This window comes from Eumetopias jubatus, unplaced genomic scaffold, assembly GCF_037043125.1.
Source record: "Eumetopias jubatus isolate StellerSeaLion01/CBP00866 unplaced genomic scaffold, mEumJub1_p1.0 scaffold_4, whole genome shotgun sequence".
In the NCBI taxonomy this organism is placed as follows: Eukaryota; Metazoa; Chordata; class Mammalia; order Carnivora; family Otariidae; genus Eumetopias; species Eumetopias jubatus.
In genome coordinates, this window is record NW_028274810.1 from 99,362,315 (window position 1) to 99,381,360 (window position 19,046).

A 19,046-nucleotide genomic window follows, 5' to 3' on the forward strand; every position below is an offset into this window, starting at 1 on the left:
GCTGAGGGGCCCCCCGGGAGCTGCAGAGAGCACCCCCCCCAGCTCAGGCCCTCACATGGACGGGGTGGTGGTCCCATGTCAGCACCACACCATGAGGGTGTCTCCCCAGTGGCTGCCCCCCACCTCCCAGCAGGGGCGGCGGATCCCAGGGTGGGAAACAGCCATGCAGGGCAAAGGCGCAGGGGCAGGACTGGGGTCTACCCCCAGGTGAGCACTTCACCTGAGGCTGGAGCCACACGTGCAGGGTCTCACCAGCCCCTTAGCTTCTGCTGCCTGGAGCCTTCGACCCTCTTCCCTGGGTGCCTTGGCAGAAACTATCTTAAACAAACAGACGAAGAAACACTAAGGATTAAGTAAACTCCTGAGGATCAGGTTGTCAGAAAACGTCTCCTGCCGGTCCTTCCTCCTCCCTGGGCTCTGGGGTAGGGGCAGCGGGAGGGCTGGGGCAGGGGTAGAGCTGGAGCAAAAGGATGGCTGGGGCAGGGGTAGAGCTGGGGCAGCGGGAGGGCTGAGGCAGGGCAGAGGGAGGGCTGGGGCAGGGGCAGGGGCAGGGCTGGGGCAGAGGGAGGGCAGGGGCAGGGCTGGGGCAGGGGTAGAGCTGGGGTAGGGCTGGGGAGGAGCAGGGGAGGGGCAGGGCTGGGGCAGGGGTAGAGCTGGGGCAGAGGGAGGGCTGGGGCAGGGGTAGAGCTGGGGCAGAGGGAGGGCAGGAGCAGGGCTAGGGCAGCGGTAGAGCTGGGGCAGGGCTGGGGCAGTCACCAGAGAGGGAGGTTCTGGGACCTGACCCAAGAGCCAACCTCAGCGCCTCTGGCTGGGCAGAGGGCAAGGGTGGGAGAAGAACCTTCTAGAGAACCCCTCCACTCCCATTTGGTGTGAGCCCCCAAAGCCACATGACCGTCAGTGAGACCAGCCAGTCCCAGGACCACTGGGTGAGGAGGAGCTTCCCGTCTTCAGTAAAATAAAGGTGGGGTCGGGGGCTGCAAGCACAGCCACACACCCAGGCGGCCCACAGCAAGAGATCTGTGCTCTCCATTCCTCTCTGTACTGATCGGGCTTTGTAAACCTCTTCGATGGCTTCACAATATGAAAAACCCCAAACACTCCAAACTCAGCAGCCCCCTCCCGCCCCCAGAAAGCTCTCCTTCCCAGCCCCAGGGGTCAAGGCCACTGTGCGGAGGGCAGGAGGCTGGGCGGGCAGGTGGGGAGCAGCCTCCTGGGGCAGCGCCAACACCAGGCCACGCTGGCTTGGGGGGCGGGGGGGGGCGGCTTCGGCCACAGCAGAGCTGGAGCCCAGGAGTCACAGGGGGGTGGCTGGGGAGACCTCGGGGCCAGGGGCGGTGGCCCCGCAGCCTCTCCCGGGGCTGGGGCTGGTTCTTTCCTAAAAGACACTTTACAAAACTACATTGTCACTGAGTTTAATAATCTTCCCCCTTCCAGAAAGGCCTGACGGGTGCTGCTTGCTGCTCACTTCTGCCCCATTCCAAATATTTTTACCTTATTTGGATGAAATGCATTATTTTTCTAATGAAAGGCTTTTTTTTTTCCAAAGGGCTGTTTTCCCTCCGTCCAGCAGCTGCCTTTATTAGGCAGCACTCACGCCGTTTTGGGGAGGGGTTTTTTCCTCCCTGAAATCTCGCCAGACTCTCTGTCCTCAAAAGCTGACACTGGAGCTCAGGACCCGCAGGGCAGAAGGCCTCCAGGTCGTTTTCCTTCCCCATCTCCCGCACGTGAGCCCCAGGGCCCCCACCAGCCCACTGGACCCCACTGCCCCTGGCTGGGGATGGCGAGGCCTCGGGTCACCGGGTCTCGGGGGGCCGCCACCCACCGACCCGCCCAGCGCGCCCACCCGCCCAGCGCGCCCACCCCTACAGCGCTGGCCAGCGCCGCCCCGGGCTCCCTGCCCTCTGCCCTCCCCCTCTGGGGCCACTGCAGGAGGGGCCCCTGCAAAGGTCTGAGACCAAGTTAGAGACGGTGACAAGTGGTCACCAAGCTGAAGAGCTGAATGGGGGACCCCAAAGCACCCACCGAGGACCTGGGGTTTCCATTCACTGAGGAGAGGTGGTGGCCCAGCGGGGTCTCCGGCCACATCCCACGGAGGCTGAGGGATGGAACCAGTCCTCCAGCCCTCTGCTCATTTGTCTCGGGTCCGCCCACCCGGCCCCCCGACACGGGGCGGGGGGAGTCCTCGGCCCAGACAGGCTGGTAGCCCCCGCAGACTGAGAAGCCTCGCTGCTTTGGGGGCAGCAAGGAGGCGGTGGGGCAATGCAGGATCTGCTTGGCCCTAGGGAGCACGTGGTGGGGACAAGGGTCCACAGGGACATTACGGGAGATTATGAGCATCAAAGGTAACACCTGAGAGTCGGCCAGAGGGCTGGACACTCAGGAGGGTCAGGAAGAGTTGAGTCACTGTCACGTGACCCGTGCATGGTGCCCTGGGCCATGGAGCCAGGAAGGGGTCTGCAGCAGCGGGGAGGGGATTGGGCTCTGAGCCCCCAAAAGGGGGCCTAGGCAGAAGAAATGTCTTCTGCGACAAAAGAGCCCCAGCGCCGAGTCTCTCACCCGTCGATCCGCAGCCGCCTCCTTCCCCGGGGCTGCCGATGGGCCCGAGGCCGGGCAGCGGCGCACGCACGGCGGTCAGGCCACGGGGCGCAGGCCCCCAGGGGGACATAGCCCGCTGCAGGGCTCTGCCCCCCGGCCGCTCGCCCTGCACTGTGTCTCCACTCTGTAGCTACACGAGGCGCCTGGAGGTGGCCATGCCGTCTGTCCCCAAGCCTGGCCGCAGCACAGGGGCTTGAGGGAGCGGGGGCTCCTCGAAAGGAGGGTCGCGCTGTTTTTCTGGGCGCAGCTGAATGCTACGTGAAGGTTAACGGGAGACAGGGAGGGAGAGCGGGAGACGGGGGAGGAAGACAGAGCGAGACACACGCTCTCCTGGGAGCACATTCATCCATTTAAGGAAGGAGAGCTCATCACACTCAACACCAGGTCTATATACAGTAACATGAGGTCCCTTCTCCTGCATCAGGATGTCGCCCTTCAGCACCGAGGACCAAACCCTCCAGCTCGCAGGGAGCAGCTCACGAAACTCGCCTCGCGAAAGGGACCGCTGCCCCTCGGGCCCAAGGGCAGGGCTACCCGGGCCTGGCCCCCCAGCCGGTCCCCCCACCCAGGGTGCACCTGGCACAGCCCTAGGGGAACCCCGCCTCTGGGCACAGGGTACTACGAGCAGACAGAGAGACACAGGCAGGAATTAAATAGCGACAACTCGTATTTATTACAATTATATACAGTACTATCTTATATTCTGAAACCTAGACCTGATCACACAAATGAACATGTGTTTCTGGGTGGGAAGGGCAGACAGGGAGGCCCTGACGCCTGGCTCCTATGTGGGAGTCAGAACCACGTCTCACCACGGGGTTAGCTGAGTCACAACGCAGCAAGCGAGGACGGCAGAAGTGCAGTGTGATTTCATTCATCTGGAAGGACGGCAGGGCACGGTGGGGCTGGGACAGCGCATGGGGGCGGCATCATCTGGACGAGAACTGGCTGGGAGGCCCTGGGAGGCCCTGGCCCAGAGAGAAGAGCACGGGGCCGTGGCTTCTGGAAACATGACAAGACGGCCCCCACCCCGGCCCCTTGCGGGGCAAGTCAAGGAACCATGGCAGGACAGGAGGGAGGCGGAAGAACAGACACGTCAATGCAGCCCTTCCTCCTCGGAGCATCAGGAGCCAGGTAATTAAACTACCTCTTGTCATGCACGGTGTTAGGTTGGCTAAGATGCTCAGCGGACACGCCCTGGACGAGACCTCTGTCCGGGAGCCGGGGCTGGGGGCGGGGGGGCCGTGCTGGAGCCCAGAGCACAGGCCACCCCCCCCCACCCCCCTGCCCCGCCTGACGTGAGCACAAGGCCGCAGGCCCGTCGGGCTGGGGCTGCGCCGAGGAAGCGGAAGGCTGGGGCTGGCGTTCAGGCGAGGGGAGGCTGGCCACACAGAAACGCGACCCCGCGCGCAGGGCTCAGGCCCCACGGAGGCGGCGACGGCTCGGGCCCGACCCGGCTTCACGCCGCCCCCCGGCGACCCGCTGGCGGAGGCCCAGCCCCGGGGTGGTGGGGGGCACCTAGTCCCGCTCGCTCTCGTTGCTGGCGCCCTCCGGCCGCCGCAGCTTCTCCACCTGCTCGGTGATCTGCCCGTCCCCGCCCCGGCGGTCCTCCCTCTGCACCCCGAGGCGGCCCTCCTCGGCCACGCGGCTCGCCTCGTCGTCGTCCTCCCTCTTCTCCTCCTCGCCCTGCACCTCCATCCGCACCTGGCCCTTGACGTCCACCATCCCCTGGCCCTCCTCCTGGGGGCCCAGCAGGTGGTAGGCGGCCGTGGGGCCCTCGGGGCTGTGGCCCTCCTTCACGGGCGAGGAGGACGCGGACTCGTTGCTGACGGGCGAGATGTCACTGCTGCTGTGGTGGGTGGCAGCCGCGGGGCTGGACGGCGACGGGGACTTGACCGGGATCTGCCAAGACGGGATCTTCGGGGCTGAAGGGGACGGTGGGAACTGCCTCCTGACGGGGGGGGGGGGGGGGGGGCGAGAAGCAGGGCTGGTGCCAGTGCCCCGGGGCCCTCCCTCAGCACAGCCACATTCCCCCATGCGAAGCGCTCCCCCCGCCCAGGGCTGCTGAGCAGGGGGACAGCCTCCCCTCAGCCTCCCCCTCCCGCCCCCACCTCCCTCCCTGCCTGCCTCCCAGAAACAAGGCCTCTTGGCCGTTGGAGGCTGGAGCAGCTGAGGTGGAAGCCAGAGGAGCCCTGTGAGGCTGTGGAGCGCCCTGCCCCACTCGGCGCCTCCTGAGCCCCCCCTGCCTTGGCAGGTACCCGCCCCCTGGCCCCAGGGGCTGCCACACGCGGAAGCCCGCTCTCTCCTGCTCCTTTGCATCTGGGACGGGGTGGGGGGGGGTGGGGGGGTGAGGACAGGGAGCCAGCAGGGCACTGAGACCGAGCCGGAGAAATGGGAACCCAAGCCATGCAGCCTCAAACTCCATCTACCTTGTCCGCAGACTGGGCAGAGGGGGGAAGACCTGGCCACCGGCTGTGGGGTCAGAAACCTCACAACCAGAAGGGTAACACTGGTGCACTTTGCTAGAAAACCTCTGAGCTCAACATTCGACAGGGAAGTCACTTCTCCACTCCTCTTTCCCTGCTCTGGGCCCTGAGCCCTGGGCCAGCAGCCAGCCGGACCAAAGCCGAGTCCATGAGGGACCCGGGAGGTCAGGCCCGCTTGGCAGTGGTCTAGGACATCCAGGCCCATCCCTGCCTGAGCCAAGAGGACAAAGGCCTGCTCTCTCCTGGGCGGCCCACCGTCCACCAGTGCTGGTCCCAGGATAGCTCTAGCCCCCTCGGCTCCCACAGCGGGGGGAGGGGCGGGGGAGGGGGGGCGCACAGCGAAGGCGGCCTGGATGCTAACGAGAGATGCACTTGGCACTTTTCTTGGCTCCAATGTTACCCAAATGCCGGCTCTCTGTCCCTCTGACCTCAGAGGCTCTTGTCTCCGAGGTTCAGAAACAAAGGATTTCTCCTAATGACACACACCTCTCTTAGGGCCACATTCTTTTCTTCCAAGATGGCCTACAAGCAGGTGGCTTGGGGAACTGGATCCCCTGGTTGGGACCACAAGACCCCTGCAGCCCCCAGTCTTTGACCCCAAGTGAAGGGCCACTCTGTGCCTTCGGACTGCCTCACGGAGCCCCCACTAAGCCCCGGAGAAACGAGAACGCAGCCAAGGCCAACCGGAAGTGCCCTGAGGTGAGGTGACCAACTGTCCCAGGATCTGTCCCAGGACGGAGGGGACACAAGTCAGTCCCCCTGCACTCAGGGCAGCACTGGGACACAGCCTCCCGTGTGGAGGCTCAGGGAAGGTGCTATCACCACAGAGGGACAGCAAAAGGAGACCACTGCTTCTGTCCCCTGCCTCGAATCCAGAATCCTTCCAACCAAGGACTCCCTGGCCTTCTGCAAGGGACCTCTCTGGGACCAAGCTGTCACTGAGAGGTCCAGCGTCGGGGCTCAGGACGGAGGAGGAGCTGGTGTCCCTGTCTGGAGGTCCTTCTCAGGACAGGGATGTCCTCCTTCGTCCAAGATCCTGTGCTGTGGCTGCAGCTATCCCTGACCGGGTCTTGACAGGGCTGAGGAACTGCTGTACCTGAGAACTTGGGGGCCCTGTGGACTGTCCCCACCTAGAGTGGAGAGGGAGGGGGCCTCCCGGGGAGGGAAGGCAGAAGCTCCAACGACTCCCAAACTCAATGCCTGAGTCGCCCAGCGCCACCAGGGGCTGGACGGACAGGGGCCCCTCGGGGAGATGCGCCCCGACCATGACAGCTGGCCAGGCCCCAGGAGCTCGGGCTCTGCAGTCCCGGGCTGGGGGCCGGGGCGGGGGCAGAGCCACAGCCACGCCTTCTCCCCTCCTACCGGTTTAAAAGCAGCCCCTTCAAGGAGTTAATTTCCGACTTGAGTTCATTGATATTCTGAGACTCCAGGATCCAATTGGTAGATGAGGTGGCCTGAAAGTCAAAACACGGGAGAAGGAGGATCAGAGCGGCACCTCCCTCCTGCCCTGTGAAGCTCAGACGGCCAGGGTGGCAGGAGGGGCTGCCATCTCCAGAGGACCCAGGGTGCGAGTGCAGGACCCAGGGCCTGCTAGGTCCTGGGTGCCAGCCTGGAGACCCCCTGGGAAGGTTCTGCCACTGCCTGTGCAGGGGTCTGCCTACCTGGGTCTTTCTGCTTCAACGATGGCACCCTCAAAACAAACATGCCCACAACTCTGAACATCGGATGATACTAAGCAATTGAGACATGTATTTAGGTATATGGTAACGGTATTCCGACTATGTAAAATAATGGCAACACAAGAGCCCTTATCCTTCAAGAGATGCAAACCAAGTGTCTGCAGTAGCAAATGATCCACCGTCTGGCGTGTGCCACCACACGAGCTGGGGGCTGTGGGCTGGGGGGCCAAGACCGTGCCCGGCGGTGTGCCGGAAGCAAGCCATCCGCTCTGTGGCCCTCCATTTCCGCCTGTGTTTGAAATGTCCCATTAAAACTAAACTAATAAACTAAGTGAATTCCATCTCCACATCAACTGCTCCAGCGGAGTGCCCCTCCCTGCAGAGACAAGCCCACCACACACAGGAGGGAACCCTGGGGCAGAAGCCGGCAGCGCCACAACCCACACTGGACAGGCCTACCTCGCTTCCCTACTTTGTAGGTACTGTGCTTTTTTTTTTTTTTTTTTTTTACAAAGTGAAGGTTTGTGGGCAGCCCTGCGTCGAGCAAGTCTGTTGGCGCCATTTTCCCAATACCACTTGCTCTCTTTGAGTGTCTGTGTCACGTTTCGGCAATTCTCTCAATATTTCAAACTTTTTCATTATTATTATATTTGTTATAGTGATCTATGATCAGTGAATAGGACTCACTGAAAGCTCAAATGATCGTTAGCAATTTTTAGCAATAAAGTATTTTTAAATTAAGGTATGCACATTTTTTTGGCATAATACTATTACACCCTTAACAGACTAAAGTATCATGTAAACATAACTCTCGTACACCCTGGGAAACCAAAAAAGTAATCTGACTCGCTTTATTGTGATACTGGCTTTACTGTGGTGATCTGGGACCAGACCCGCTGTATCTCCAAGGTGTGCCTGTGCTGGGGGGCCGGGGAGACCGCTGAGCACTTGCCTGGCCCGGCCCCCAGCTCCAGTGGCAAGCAGGCCCAAAAGGCAGGCTTCGCCTCAGGAGCACCTTCCCGCACTGCTGGGCAGCCCTTGGCTCCCACCGCAGCGAGGTCAGGCCCTCAGGCTTGCACCCAGCTATCTGCAAAGCTACAATGTGCGGGCCACTCCATCCGTCCACAGCCACTGCTTTGGGATAATTCTGAAGGCTCAGCAGAGAGCAAGAAGCTGTCCTAGGACTTAACGCCAATTCTTTCCCTGAAGAGGGCCCACGGGAGAAACTGCCACAACCCCTAGGACAGACGCCATCCTTGACCGTTTTCCAAATAAACTTCAGAGAACTACACCTTTCTTTGGCAAATCTCGTTGGGATAGACGGAGAAGAGGAAAGTCCAAACGGTGGTCCCCCAAATGGTAGTTGCTGGTGGCCAAGCGGTCTGTGAAGTGTTTATGGGCCAATTCCAGGTGTGATGGGCCCAGGTGTATGGGCCTGCATCCACCAGGCTGGAGGCCACCTCCAGGTGGCTTCAAGTACACGGATTAGTCGTGTAAGGCCCCAGCTTCCCTAACACCTCTACCCTGGCCTGACCCAGAAAACCGGAACCGTAAGTTCAGGAGAACATGGGGAGGCACAGGCTGGCAGAGGGGAGGGGCCCCGGATGTTCCCACCAGGGTGGCAGGGGTCTCTGACCTGGGGTGGGGGCCCCACTCAGGTGAGCACTCCTCTACAGGGAGAAGCCCTGCAGAGGGGCTGGAGGTCTTGGAGGGAGCGCACACAACCCCCCTGCAAACACCAGCCACCCGCACACACATCCCCTCGGGGTCCTCACTCCAGACCACCAGACAGCGCAGATCCAGGAGCCACCGTTCTGGCTTCTCGGAGACCTTGAAAGCCATAGCAGCGCATTAACAAGGGAGCAATTTCCACTCACCGGCCTACAAAGGACTCAAATTTCCAAACGCATATGGTGCCAGATGCCAGGATTTAGAAATAAAATCTGACATCTGGGGCTTTTTAGCCAGTCTCTTTAAAAAAACAGTTGTAGAAAACTCTCAACCTTCAGTTTTATGTAGGTTTTTTAATTACTTAACGCTCCTCTTTTTAATTTTTTACAGTGCTGCAGTAGGAGTTTGGAAGCCAGATATAAAAACTTACATTACAGCTGAGAAAACACAGCTCTGAGTCGCTGGTTTATGGGGTAACCAAAGTCTTCGCGCATTTGGGTATAGACACCACACCAGTGAGCCCCGCTGCAGTACAGGAGAGGATGAAAGGGGGCTGGGGACGCGGGCGAGGGCGGGGGGAGGCCGTTAGGGAAGCAAGCAAGCACGAGAAATTCACAGAGACGGCTCTCAGCCGCCAAGCACAATCTCGGGCCCCCTCCCCTCTTAAAATGCAACATGTGGTCTTAATCTTAATGCTCAAGGTCTGCAAACAGTTTTCCAATTTCCGGAATGGCTTCTGGCCATTGGCAAGCCACCACTCCCAAAGATAATAGAGGAGAGCAGGGTGGGGGCCATAACCCGGCCTTCCCGGCTGCTTTACGGGCTGCCCGCCCACAGGGAGCACATACCGTGGCTAGAGGTGGCCACGGGCAGCCACGGGCAGCCGCCACAGCCATCTGAGGAGGAAGTGGGGTACCCAAGAAGGGGGTTCTTGGGGACCCTCTTCACAAGAGGCACCCCAGATTCCATCGGAAATGGAAAGATTCCTGTTTCACTTGGTTTTGCGAATGTAAAAGATTTGAGCGCTGGCTCACATCTGGTTCTGCACCGGGTGGGGCTTCTCCTGGGAGAGCCACTCAGAGGAGGTTCCTTGACTGTACAGGCTGTGTGGAAACAACTAGAAAGCAGCACGGGGAAGGGGATGGAGTGGGGAGCACAGCGGACGTCCCGGAGTCACTGGTGGACTACTGTCTCCTGGCTTGGGTCTGTCCAAGACAGTGCCCTGGGAATGAGACTGTCGCGCACCCACAGACCCAAGCCAGCAGCCTGCCATGCTGGGAGCCGACGGAAGCCAGGCACTGTTCTGAGCGCATACAGACAACGAAGGCGGTGCCATTAACAGCTTCACTTTACAGATGAGTAAACAAAGACTCAGGGAGGTTAAGTAACTTGCCTGTGCTCACACAGCTAGCTGGTGGCAGAGGCAGATTGAGACCCAGGTGGTCTGATCCTAGGATCTCATATTGCCAAGACTGGTCAGATGTGGGAAGTGAGGCAAGGAAACTGCTCCTTCAGGGGTCACCTGACTTCCCGAGAGCTGAGTGTAGAGACTCTGCCCACTGTAGCCAACTTCACCCGGTGTCTTGGCACACTCCCCCTACCTCCCTGTCCCCTGGACTCGCTCTTGGCCACGCTGTGACCTGTGATCTAACATGCTCGGGGAGACCATCCTGTGTCTACCCCAACCACATCCAGAGCTGGGTGTGTGCTGCCTGCCACAGGAGGGCCACAGGCAAAGAGCTGCTTCTCCTCCCCCTGCTAGGAGAGGGCATGGAGAGACGGTGACTCCCTCCTCTCTCTGCAGAGGGCATGTGGGCCCCTGCTGTGTAACGGGCACGAGAAAAGACAGAGTCGGCCCCCATGGAACACAGTGAACTGGGCACAAAGGCCCCTAGAGGAGCCCTGGATCTGGAGAGGGTCAGGGACAAGTACCTTGGCTGCAGCCAGTTCGTGGGCGAGCTCCTGGACCTTCTGCTGCTGCTGAATCAGCAGCTCCTGGACGGAGGCTAAAGTCATCTGTAACTGAGTCACTGGGAGGAGAAAGCAGTCGCATCTCTGTTAAATGATACGGATTCTTCCCCTCTCTGTCCACATACCTAGAGTTGCCGCATCTCACTGATCTGCAGACACCCCCCCACCCCGCAATGCATGTAATTTATCTGCGCTCTGGGCCATCTACCTGCACCGCATCTAACCTCTAGCATTCCCACTCCATCTTTCCATTGTGCACTTGTCCGTGGTCAACAGTATATCCGTCCGAAACCTCTCCCCTCCAATTACACGTGCTTATGATTTGCTCGGCTCTTCCGACTCTGGTACCGTCTGTGTCCCTCATCTCAGCCCCTCACCTCGTGGGAACCCGTGGACTCTCCCAGGCTGGCAGAAACGCATCTCAGGCCCGAGATCCCGGCAGTGGTTCAAGACTCCAAATCCTGCTCTCTGGCCGTTCCTCCCTGCTTTCCACACCCAATCCCGAGGCTGCCGGCATGCCCCCGGGTCACAGTGTCACAGGACCGTGTGGGAGCCACAGGCCCCAGTGTCAGCCTCCCTGGGGGCGGACACACCAGAGCCTCTCTGGGGGCTCTGCAAACGCACCCCGGGGGGACAGACTCCTGCCTGGGACAGTGGCTCTGGCGCTTGCCTGAGTTTTTAGATTCAGAGCCTCCGTCTAGTAAACAAGTTTATAAAGAGGAAAAGCCACCTCTGGTGCGACAGGTCCCAGCTAATCTGGGCCATCGTTGGGGCACCGGGTAATGAACGCCAGCCCCGTGGAGTCGATGACAGAGGAGGTGGCTGGGGTCCCCGGAGCCGCAGTAATTACAGCCTTTCTTGACCCTGCGTTGGATTCTTAGAGGGAAGGGGGAAAGAAATCACTGAAAACCCCCCTGAAAACCTCACAGAAGCAGAAATTAAAAATGAACTTTACAGCCCTTAGAAAGGCTGTCATTTTATTCCCCTTATTAATATTCTGAGGTTGGGAGCCTTTCCGTAAAAACATAATTAATTGAGGCCGCGCCGACAGTAAACAAGCAATTTCAAATTAAACCGAAATGACGGCGGCTTCATTTGCAAATGTGAACAGATTCTCAGAGCAGATAAATGAAGTCACCACATAAAGTGGAGACGGAGGGGGAGGGGCGGGGCAGAGAAGGGGCTGCTGGAGAAGGCTCGAAGGGGCGACTTGATGGAGTCATTAATCTTTACCTGTCTGTGCCACGCTGCCACTCAGCTCCGAGAGACTCGCCTCCATACTCTGCAGGTGCTTCCTGTCCTCTCGGCCACCCATGACGAGGGGGAGCAGGTACCTCTACAAGGAGCAGGGCAGGCGTCAGCAGTGGACACACACTTGGGGTCATTCTCCAGCCACCTCTCAAATTCTGCCCACCCACTTTCTCTCTGTCACCTCCGGGTTTCGGAAACCCGCCACAAACACCGTCAATGAGATACTTGAAAGTTACGAGGCTGATTAAGATTCTGCATAAGGACAAGGACCAGGAAGTAGGGACAAGTTAAAGTCAATTTGGTCTATTTTTGGTCCTTTTATTTAATTATCTCAATGATGCTACGTATATTTCCGTAACAAAAAATATTTAAAATTCTGCTCTGGAAGTTGTAAGATAAAAATGTAGAAGGTGATACAAGACAGTGACACCACTGGTGGCCTCCAGGGAGGAGCGGCAGGGCCGCGTTCGACTGTACACTTTTCTGATCCTTTAAACATTTTGATCCACGTGAATGAATCACCATTCAGAGACAAATGCATAAAATAAAATAAACAAAAAAATCATTCGAGAAACTAGATGAAAATCCACAGCACATTTCTGGGCCTTTGGTCCTTTTACTAGGGAATAATACACGGCATTCCGAGGCCATTGAAAGAGGTCACACCTCAAGTTTTTTTCCTAAACTAAGCCTTGCATCCTCAGAGCCAGCGCCCTTCGGGTAAGAGTCAATCAAATGCAGTCAAATTCCCCCAGACACAAGGGCAGAAGGGAGAGTAAGGGGCAGAACCAGAAGAAACTGACCCCGGGGAGAAGGAAGCAGATGCCACGGGGCAACCAAACAAGGTGGCCCAGAATTCGGGAAGCCCAGGGGAGGATAAGGGTCTCGGAACATTCAGGAAGAAGGCAGGTGGGGCATAGCTGGTAACTGGCTGCCTGCTTTGAGGTGGGAAGGGGTGGAGGGTGGGCAGCAGGGCGGCCGCTGGGAGGGCTGGATGACAGAACATGGGCACTGCACTCCAGAAACCCTTGTTTTAGAAGCGTGAGCCCAGTCTCCAGTTTTAATGGGGGCGGGGGGCCCTGGAGGCAGCACAGGTCGGCAGGTGTGGTAACTGACAGGTGGGACCAAAGCATGTGGCTTCTAATTCCATTTGGGGCCCAGATGGGAAAAGAGACAGCAGCAGCTTCTTCATTAAGGGTTCTGTACCAGGGAAGGAGAAGGAGGTCTCTCACAGAACTCACTTCAGGAGCAACTCTGGAGTGAAGATCATTATTTAGCAAAGACACAGAAGCATTTTCTATTTTGCAAAAAGCTTTTCAACCACTGTGTGAGTTATTACCCACAACTGAGCCGAAACTCATCAAATGTTTAGCCTTACCTTCCAGGTTGAGTTTCCTGAGTGTAAAAGTCAAGGGATTCTCACACACATAACAAACAAAAACTTCTGAGATCAAAAAAGCCAAAGGAAGGAGCACATACACTCCCCTGAGCCTAAATCATTACATATTTATAAAACAAGGTGATGGTTCTTACTTTTTTTTTTTTAATGTAAAGAAACTAAACAAAAAAATTCTCATCACCATTGCCACTGATCTTTCAGTGTCTCTTACTTTTTAAGGCAAAGAGTAAAGATCAGAGCTTGGTGGGAAAAGCTGATGATACCTCTGCTTTGTTCCAACAGGAACTATACCCACTTCCAGCAGACCACAGGCCGTCCGAGGGGGGCCACGTGATGATTAGGTACTGCTTAGTAGAGCTGGGACCTTATTTTGAGAATTCTGTCTTAGCATTTTATTCTTCTTCTTCACACAGGGTAAACGAAGGGCATCAGGTCAGGGGGAGAAGTCCCAGGACCTAGAACATTTTGCTTCTGGATTTCTGACATGGAAATTTCCAATTCCAAGAATAGACGTTCCTCTGAAAAAATTCTACTCTGCTGCAACTCTGTCACTAGCTTTTGCATGAAGTCAAAAATTAAGAATCCCAGAGCACAGTGTTTAAACATGTTTCCCGTGCTGAAAGTTACAACAGTGAGTCTGGGTATTCGTTGCAGGTGACATCAGGAGGAAAGAGGCCTTCTCTCCAGGACCAGCAGAGAGTAAGTCCTCTGGCCACTGTTTTGCCTTTTGTCTCCGGGACCTACCCTGGCTCTGCATCTTCCAGAAAAGACTCGCTCACTTCACATCAAAGTTAGTATCTGGTAGTTCGTATCCGGTTAGTATTTGGTATTCCAAGTACTTCCTTGATACCAAATACTAACCGGATAGGAAGTACGTGTTCATTTCATGCCTGCAGTTCTTCTGGAAGCAACCAAGTCTGGGATCCTGAGGGCTGACTATGAAGTTTGGGGAAAAAAATCCTAGATTTACAGGGATGCCAACACAATATGTAGGAAACAAAAACAGAGCCCATAAATAAAATGATACTGGGATTCTCAAAGCCGGTTTCAAATACTCAAGTAGAATAATAGCACAGAGTGCTTCCTGACTGCCGGGCACATAGCACTTTCCAAAGGAGCTTCACGACAGCCTCGTGAGGTAGGTACTATCGTCCCCATTTTACAGATGAGACCACTGAGCTCCTGCTAAGTGGCAGAGCTGGGATGCAACACAGCAGCTGGGCTACAGGGTCCCTGCTCTCAACCACCTTGTCATTCTGTTTCTCAAAATGTCCCAACTACTCAGCATATGCTGGGCACTGTTCTAAGTACCCGACATGGCCGGTTGATGGACGGGCCCCATGGTCACCCTGCGCAGCAGGGACTCTGAGGAGCAATGCCCAGTGCAGCAGATGAGCAGTGTCTGAAGTTGCCAAGAGCACCCATCCAGGTGGGGGCAGGACAGAGATTGAAAAAGACGCCCCCCGCAGAAAACGTGCTCATCCGTACACTCTGCCCCTGCAAGCGGCCCCTCTCCTGCCATCGCACGCACTCCAGGGCTGGGCACCTCGACACAGATCAACCTTGGAATGGGGCTGAATGCCGGCCTGGGGGGCACAAGGAAGGGCGGACGTACCTTGTAGAGCTGGTGAAAGCCGAACGCAATGCCTGCCGTGATGACAGCCAAGGCACCGTAGTCTCTCCATCGGGACCCCACAGAGCCTGAGGTTGGGAGAAAACGTGCATCAGGAGAAGCACACACATCCTTCCCAGGCAGGGGAGAGCACGTGTACTGTTTCTTAATCTCGAAGGATCAGCAACTGTGACACACAACGGCGGGAGACAGCGTGTGACAGTGAGGACAGTGGCATGGCTGTGTCTCTCTCTTCTGTCCAGGCTCTCGAACAACCCGCCTCAGCGACACACCTGCTGTGTGGAGGTGGGTAGCCGTGAGCCAAGTCCTCGGTGGCAGTCAGGTGGCAGAGGTGATCTGCGGACCTACTACATGGACTCCACTCTTAGGGAACAAAGGGTCCTGTGAGGCTGACACAAACACTTAAGTGTGCATAAATACACATCCCCATGCCCTATTACACACAGGGATGAGCTAAGAGCCGCCTCAGAACCGGGGGAGGGGAAAGGAGGAGACTGCATCATTTGTGTATTCAAGACTTCATGAAGCATCAACTGTGTGCCGGACAGTGTTGTAGGCCCAGGGGCGTGGGGTGATGAGACCCCGGTGCCCTGGAATGCTCTCATCCTGAACCATGCAGCAGACAGCTTACAAATGACTGAACAAGGTAACTCCAGAGAGTGATCAAGAAGGCCCAACAGGGTGGGGTGCCTGGCCGGGCTCAGTCGGTGGAGCATACGACTCTTGGTCTCGGGGTCCTGAGTTCGAGCCCAACATTGGGCAGAGAGACTATTTAAATAAATAAAATCTTTAAACAACAACAAAAAGAAGGTCCAACGGGGCAATGTGAGGTGGGAAGGGCCAGGGAGGAGAGCCAGGGGTCAGCAGGGCCTTGGAGGAGGCAAACACTGAAACATGCGGGGTCCCGGGGACAGAGCTCCAGGCAGGGGACGAGCAAGTACCAAGGCAGGGGTTGACTTGTGCTCAAGGAGAGAAGGTGGCCACTGTGGCCCCAGTGAGCAACTGGGCCTACCTAAGAGGGGAGACTGGCCAGAACAGAGAGGGGCCAATCAAGCGGGAGTGGTGGAGAGTAGAGTGGAGGGAAAGAGCTGGGGCACGCAGCGGCCAGGTGGAGAGTGTGGCCAGGCCACCTATCACCGTGTCACAAGCAGTCGGGTCACCAAAGGCTCTGAATCCGGGAGTGGCCCAGTCCGCCCTGTATTCTGGGAGAACATCAGGTACCCTCAAGGGCAAGACACAGGCGGGAGGGGAGGGAGGCCAGGCAGGAGGAGGCTCCTGCCAGGGGGTAAGACGGACCAGGAGGGAACAAGAGGCTCAGAAGAACCCACGCTGCTGTCGGGCGGGGACCAGACACGGGCAGCCCGTCCTCCTGCAGGAGCAGGACCCTGGCCCAGTGCTCTAGAACACACCATTTCAGGAGCTCCCCCCCGACTCCTGAATGGGATTCCAATCCCACAGGAGGAGAACAGAGTGTTCTACCTTGTGATCTCTCCCACGGACTGTTTACAAAGTGCCTGCACGTCCATAATCTTCTCTGACGCTCTGCCTCCTCTCAAGGGATCTGCCACGGAAGGCACGGCGCACCATTTCCAGAATGATCAGTGGTGCTGGACTCTAATCGGGTCTGCAGAATCAGACCACAGTGCCCACGGCAAGTTATCCAGAAGGCACCCACCCAAGGCGTGCTGTTATGACAAGAAAGCTGGGGTCCGGACACGCACGAGAGAAAAGGAAGAACAACAGCATTCTCAAACTTCTTGAAAAGACCACCACAGCTCCCGGAGCAAAGCCCCATGGCAAACCGTGGGGACAGACACTGTGTGTCTCAGCCTTCACCTCTCCCTGTACCTGCAAGCTCTCCAGGTACTCGTCATAGCCTGGCATCTCCTGACAAAGGAGAGCAGGAGAGGGACCTTCTCCAGGCTCAGTGGCAGGATGTGGGTACTCGGTGAGGAGGGCCTGCTGACGCACGGGCCACCAGGGGGATCCAAGGGGCAAAGACCTCCAAGGGTGCGAGGGAGACGCTCCCTCCTTACCCGAGCTGCCAAATTGGCTTTCAGGAGGCAGATGTGACAGTGATGCAGGGGCCTGAAGGAGTCTCTCCTTGCCCGCCTCCCCTTACTGCCAGCACGGCCTGTGGATCCCAAACCAGTTTCCCAGCGTGGCCCAGCCCTGGAGTCTCGTGCACAAACTATAATCAACAGGTGGCCTCTCCCTCAGCCCTCAACTCCCCTTTTCGTTTTACAGCTTTTGAGCGGCTCATAGATGCATATGGTCTGAACAGCACATAGCATCTGTCATCAGTCTACTGCCAACAGGCTCCCTCCACCACCCAGAGCCACTGTGAACAGCTTCCCGTCTGTCCGGCCCGAGACTTTTTAAGCACATATAAGGCAAAACAGATATGTATTATTTTTCTTCTCATACACCCTACCTCTCATCCTACTTTTTTCCCCACAGCTGCGTAATAGTCCATTTAAGCCATTCCCCACTGATTTCCGGCCTCTTACTATTTCACACAGTGCTGCCCCCAAGGGCCATGTACACATGTCATCTCACATATACGTGTGAGGATGGCTCCTAGGAGCCTGGGTCAGAGGTACATGCGATTAGCAATTCAGAAAGATATTTTCAAATAGTCCTCCACGGGAGCTGAACCAGGCTGCTCCCACCAGCCACATCCCAGAGTGCCTACTTCCTCACGGCCACCAACACTGCGCATTCACCACACCCGCACTGCTGCCCATACGAAAGCAGAAAAGACTACTTCACGCCCGCTTTCATCTGCATGAATCTTACCGTGAGTGAGGACTGAGCATCTCTGCACTGCGTGTCCTTTTTGGCATATTGCATATGATCCCTACTCTCCTATTCAATTTCTTTATTAATTTCCTCATCAATTTATAGAAATTTCTTATATAGCTGAATGCGGCTTTCAGGAGGCAGAGGTGACAGTGATGGAGGAGCCTGGAAAATGAGCCCTCTGTCTATGACAGAAGTTGCAAAAATCTGGAACGCCTGGGTGGCTCAGTCAGTGAAGCGTCTGCCTTCGGCTCAGGTCATGATCCCAGGGTCCTGGGATGGAGCCCCGTGTTGGGCTCCTTGCTCAGCAGGAAGCCTGCTTCTCCCTCTGCCACTCACCCTGCTTGTGCACGGGCACTCTCTCTCTCTCAAATAAATCAATAAAATCTTTTTAAAAAATTGCAAAAATCCTTCCTGGTATATTTTTCTTTTGACTCTGCTTATGGTGTCTCCTGACATGTAGCATACCCATGTTTATATAAATGTATCTGTCTACTCTCGCATGGGCTCTGGGGTCATCCCCACTCCCTCCCAGGGTTGTGCAGTGACACTCAGGGTCACAGAAGCTGTCTCCAGAACGGAGCTCCGCTGGGGCGCCTGGGTGGCTCAGTCAGTTAAGCGGCCGACTCTTGATTTCAGCTCAGGTCACCATCTCAGGGTCCTGGGATGGAGCCCTGTGTTGGGCTCCGTGCTGAGTGTGGAGCCTGCTTGGGATTCTCTCTGTCTCTCCCCCTCTGGGACTCCCCCTGCTCCCTCACTTAAAAAGAAAGAAAGAAAGGAGTCCCGCTGCTCTGCTGTAGTGAATATCCCCGTCCAACAAGCGTCTACGTGGCTAAGCAGCTGCGGCTCATTAAATCGAAAGCTCTGAGACCACTGACATAGATGGACCTTTCACCCTGGGCTGGAGGAGCCAGGAGGCTCTGAGTTCCGGGCAACCTTCTCATTTGTCTCGTTCCAAGCCCACTCTGCTCTGAGTGCCTGGATGCAATATCCAACATCCAGCACAAGCTCGTTTTTAGGGGGAAAAGTGGAGATAGAGTCACCTTATCACTCTTCAAGAGAGTCACTGGTCAGGAGGGCTTTCGTCCACACCCGGAACATCCATCTGTGCTGTCAAAGTCCTCAGAGAGAGCACCTTTAAGATAGGCACATGTCCAGAATACTGTATTCACCACAGACTTCTCAAATCCCCACTCTGTACCTTGCAAGAAAACAGCTGCACCTGGGCAAGGAACTGGACCAGAACCCAAAGTTTGCCTGGCTCTTTCTTTCCCGAAAACGTATGCAGTCTTGAGAAGCTCAGCCTCTCATTCTGGGCACTGGAGCTGGAAGGCTGAACAGGTGATGACAGTTCAAGGGTCCACGAACCAGAACCCCCGTGACAGCTGCAGCTGCCTTTCCAGAGCTCTGACCTCTCAAGCACCAAGCAACACCTGTGGCTCCCTGCTGGCCGCACCCTTCAGCCCCCGCACCGCGACTCGTTCCTGACATGCTCGCGTTAAGAACATTTTATTGCCCCTTGGTTTTCATTATTAATGAAAAGGGACCAGAATGATCTT

General features: G+C 56.9%; 1 protein-coding gene across 5 annotated transcripts in view; it reads right to left on the reverse strand.

Annotated features, from left to right (window-relative positions):
- Positions 1-3,244: 3,244 nt before the first annotated feature.
- PEX14 (peroxisomal biogenesis factor 14) overlaps positions 3,245-19,046 on the reverse strand; it is a 143,575-nt gene continuing 127,773 nt past the window's right edge. For 4 of the 5 annotated variants that reach the window (XM_028108469.2, XM_088022614.1, XM_028108470.2 and 1 more), the window contains 5 exons: positions 14,668-14,753; positions 11,636-11,738; positions 10,364-10,461; positions 6,444-6,535; positions 3,245-4,546 (listed from right to left, as the gene is read on the reverse strand). In XM_028108469.2, the coding sequence (XP_027964270.1) occupies positions 4,114-4,546; positions 6,444-6,535; positions 10,364-10,461; positions 11,636-11,738; positions 14,668-14,753 (812 nt within the window). In that variant the 3' untranslated portion in view covers positions 3,245-4,113. The remainder of the gene's footprint in view (positions 4,547-6,443; positions 6,536-10,363; positions 10,462-11,635; positions 11,739-14,667; positions 14,754-19,046) is intronic. The other variant, XM_028108472.2, reaches the window with a different exon arrangement.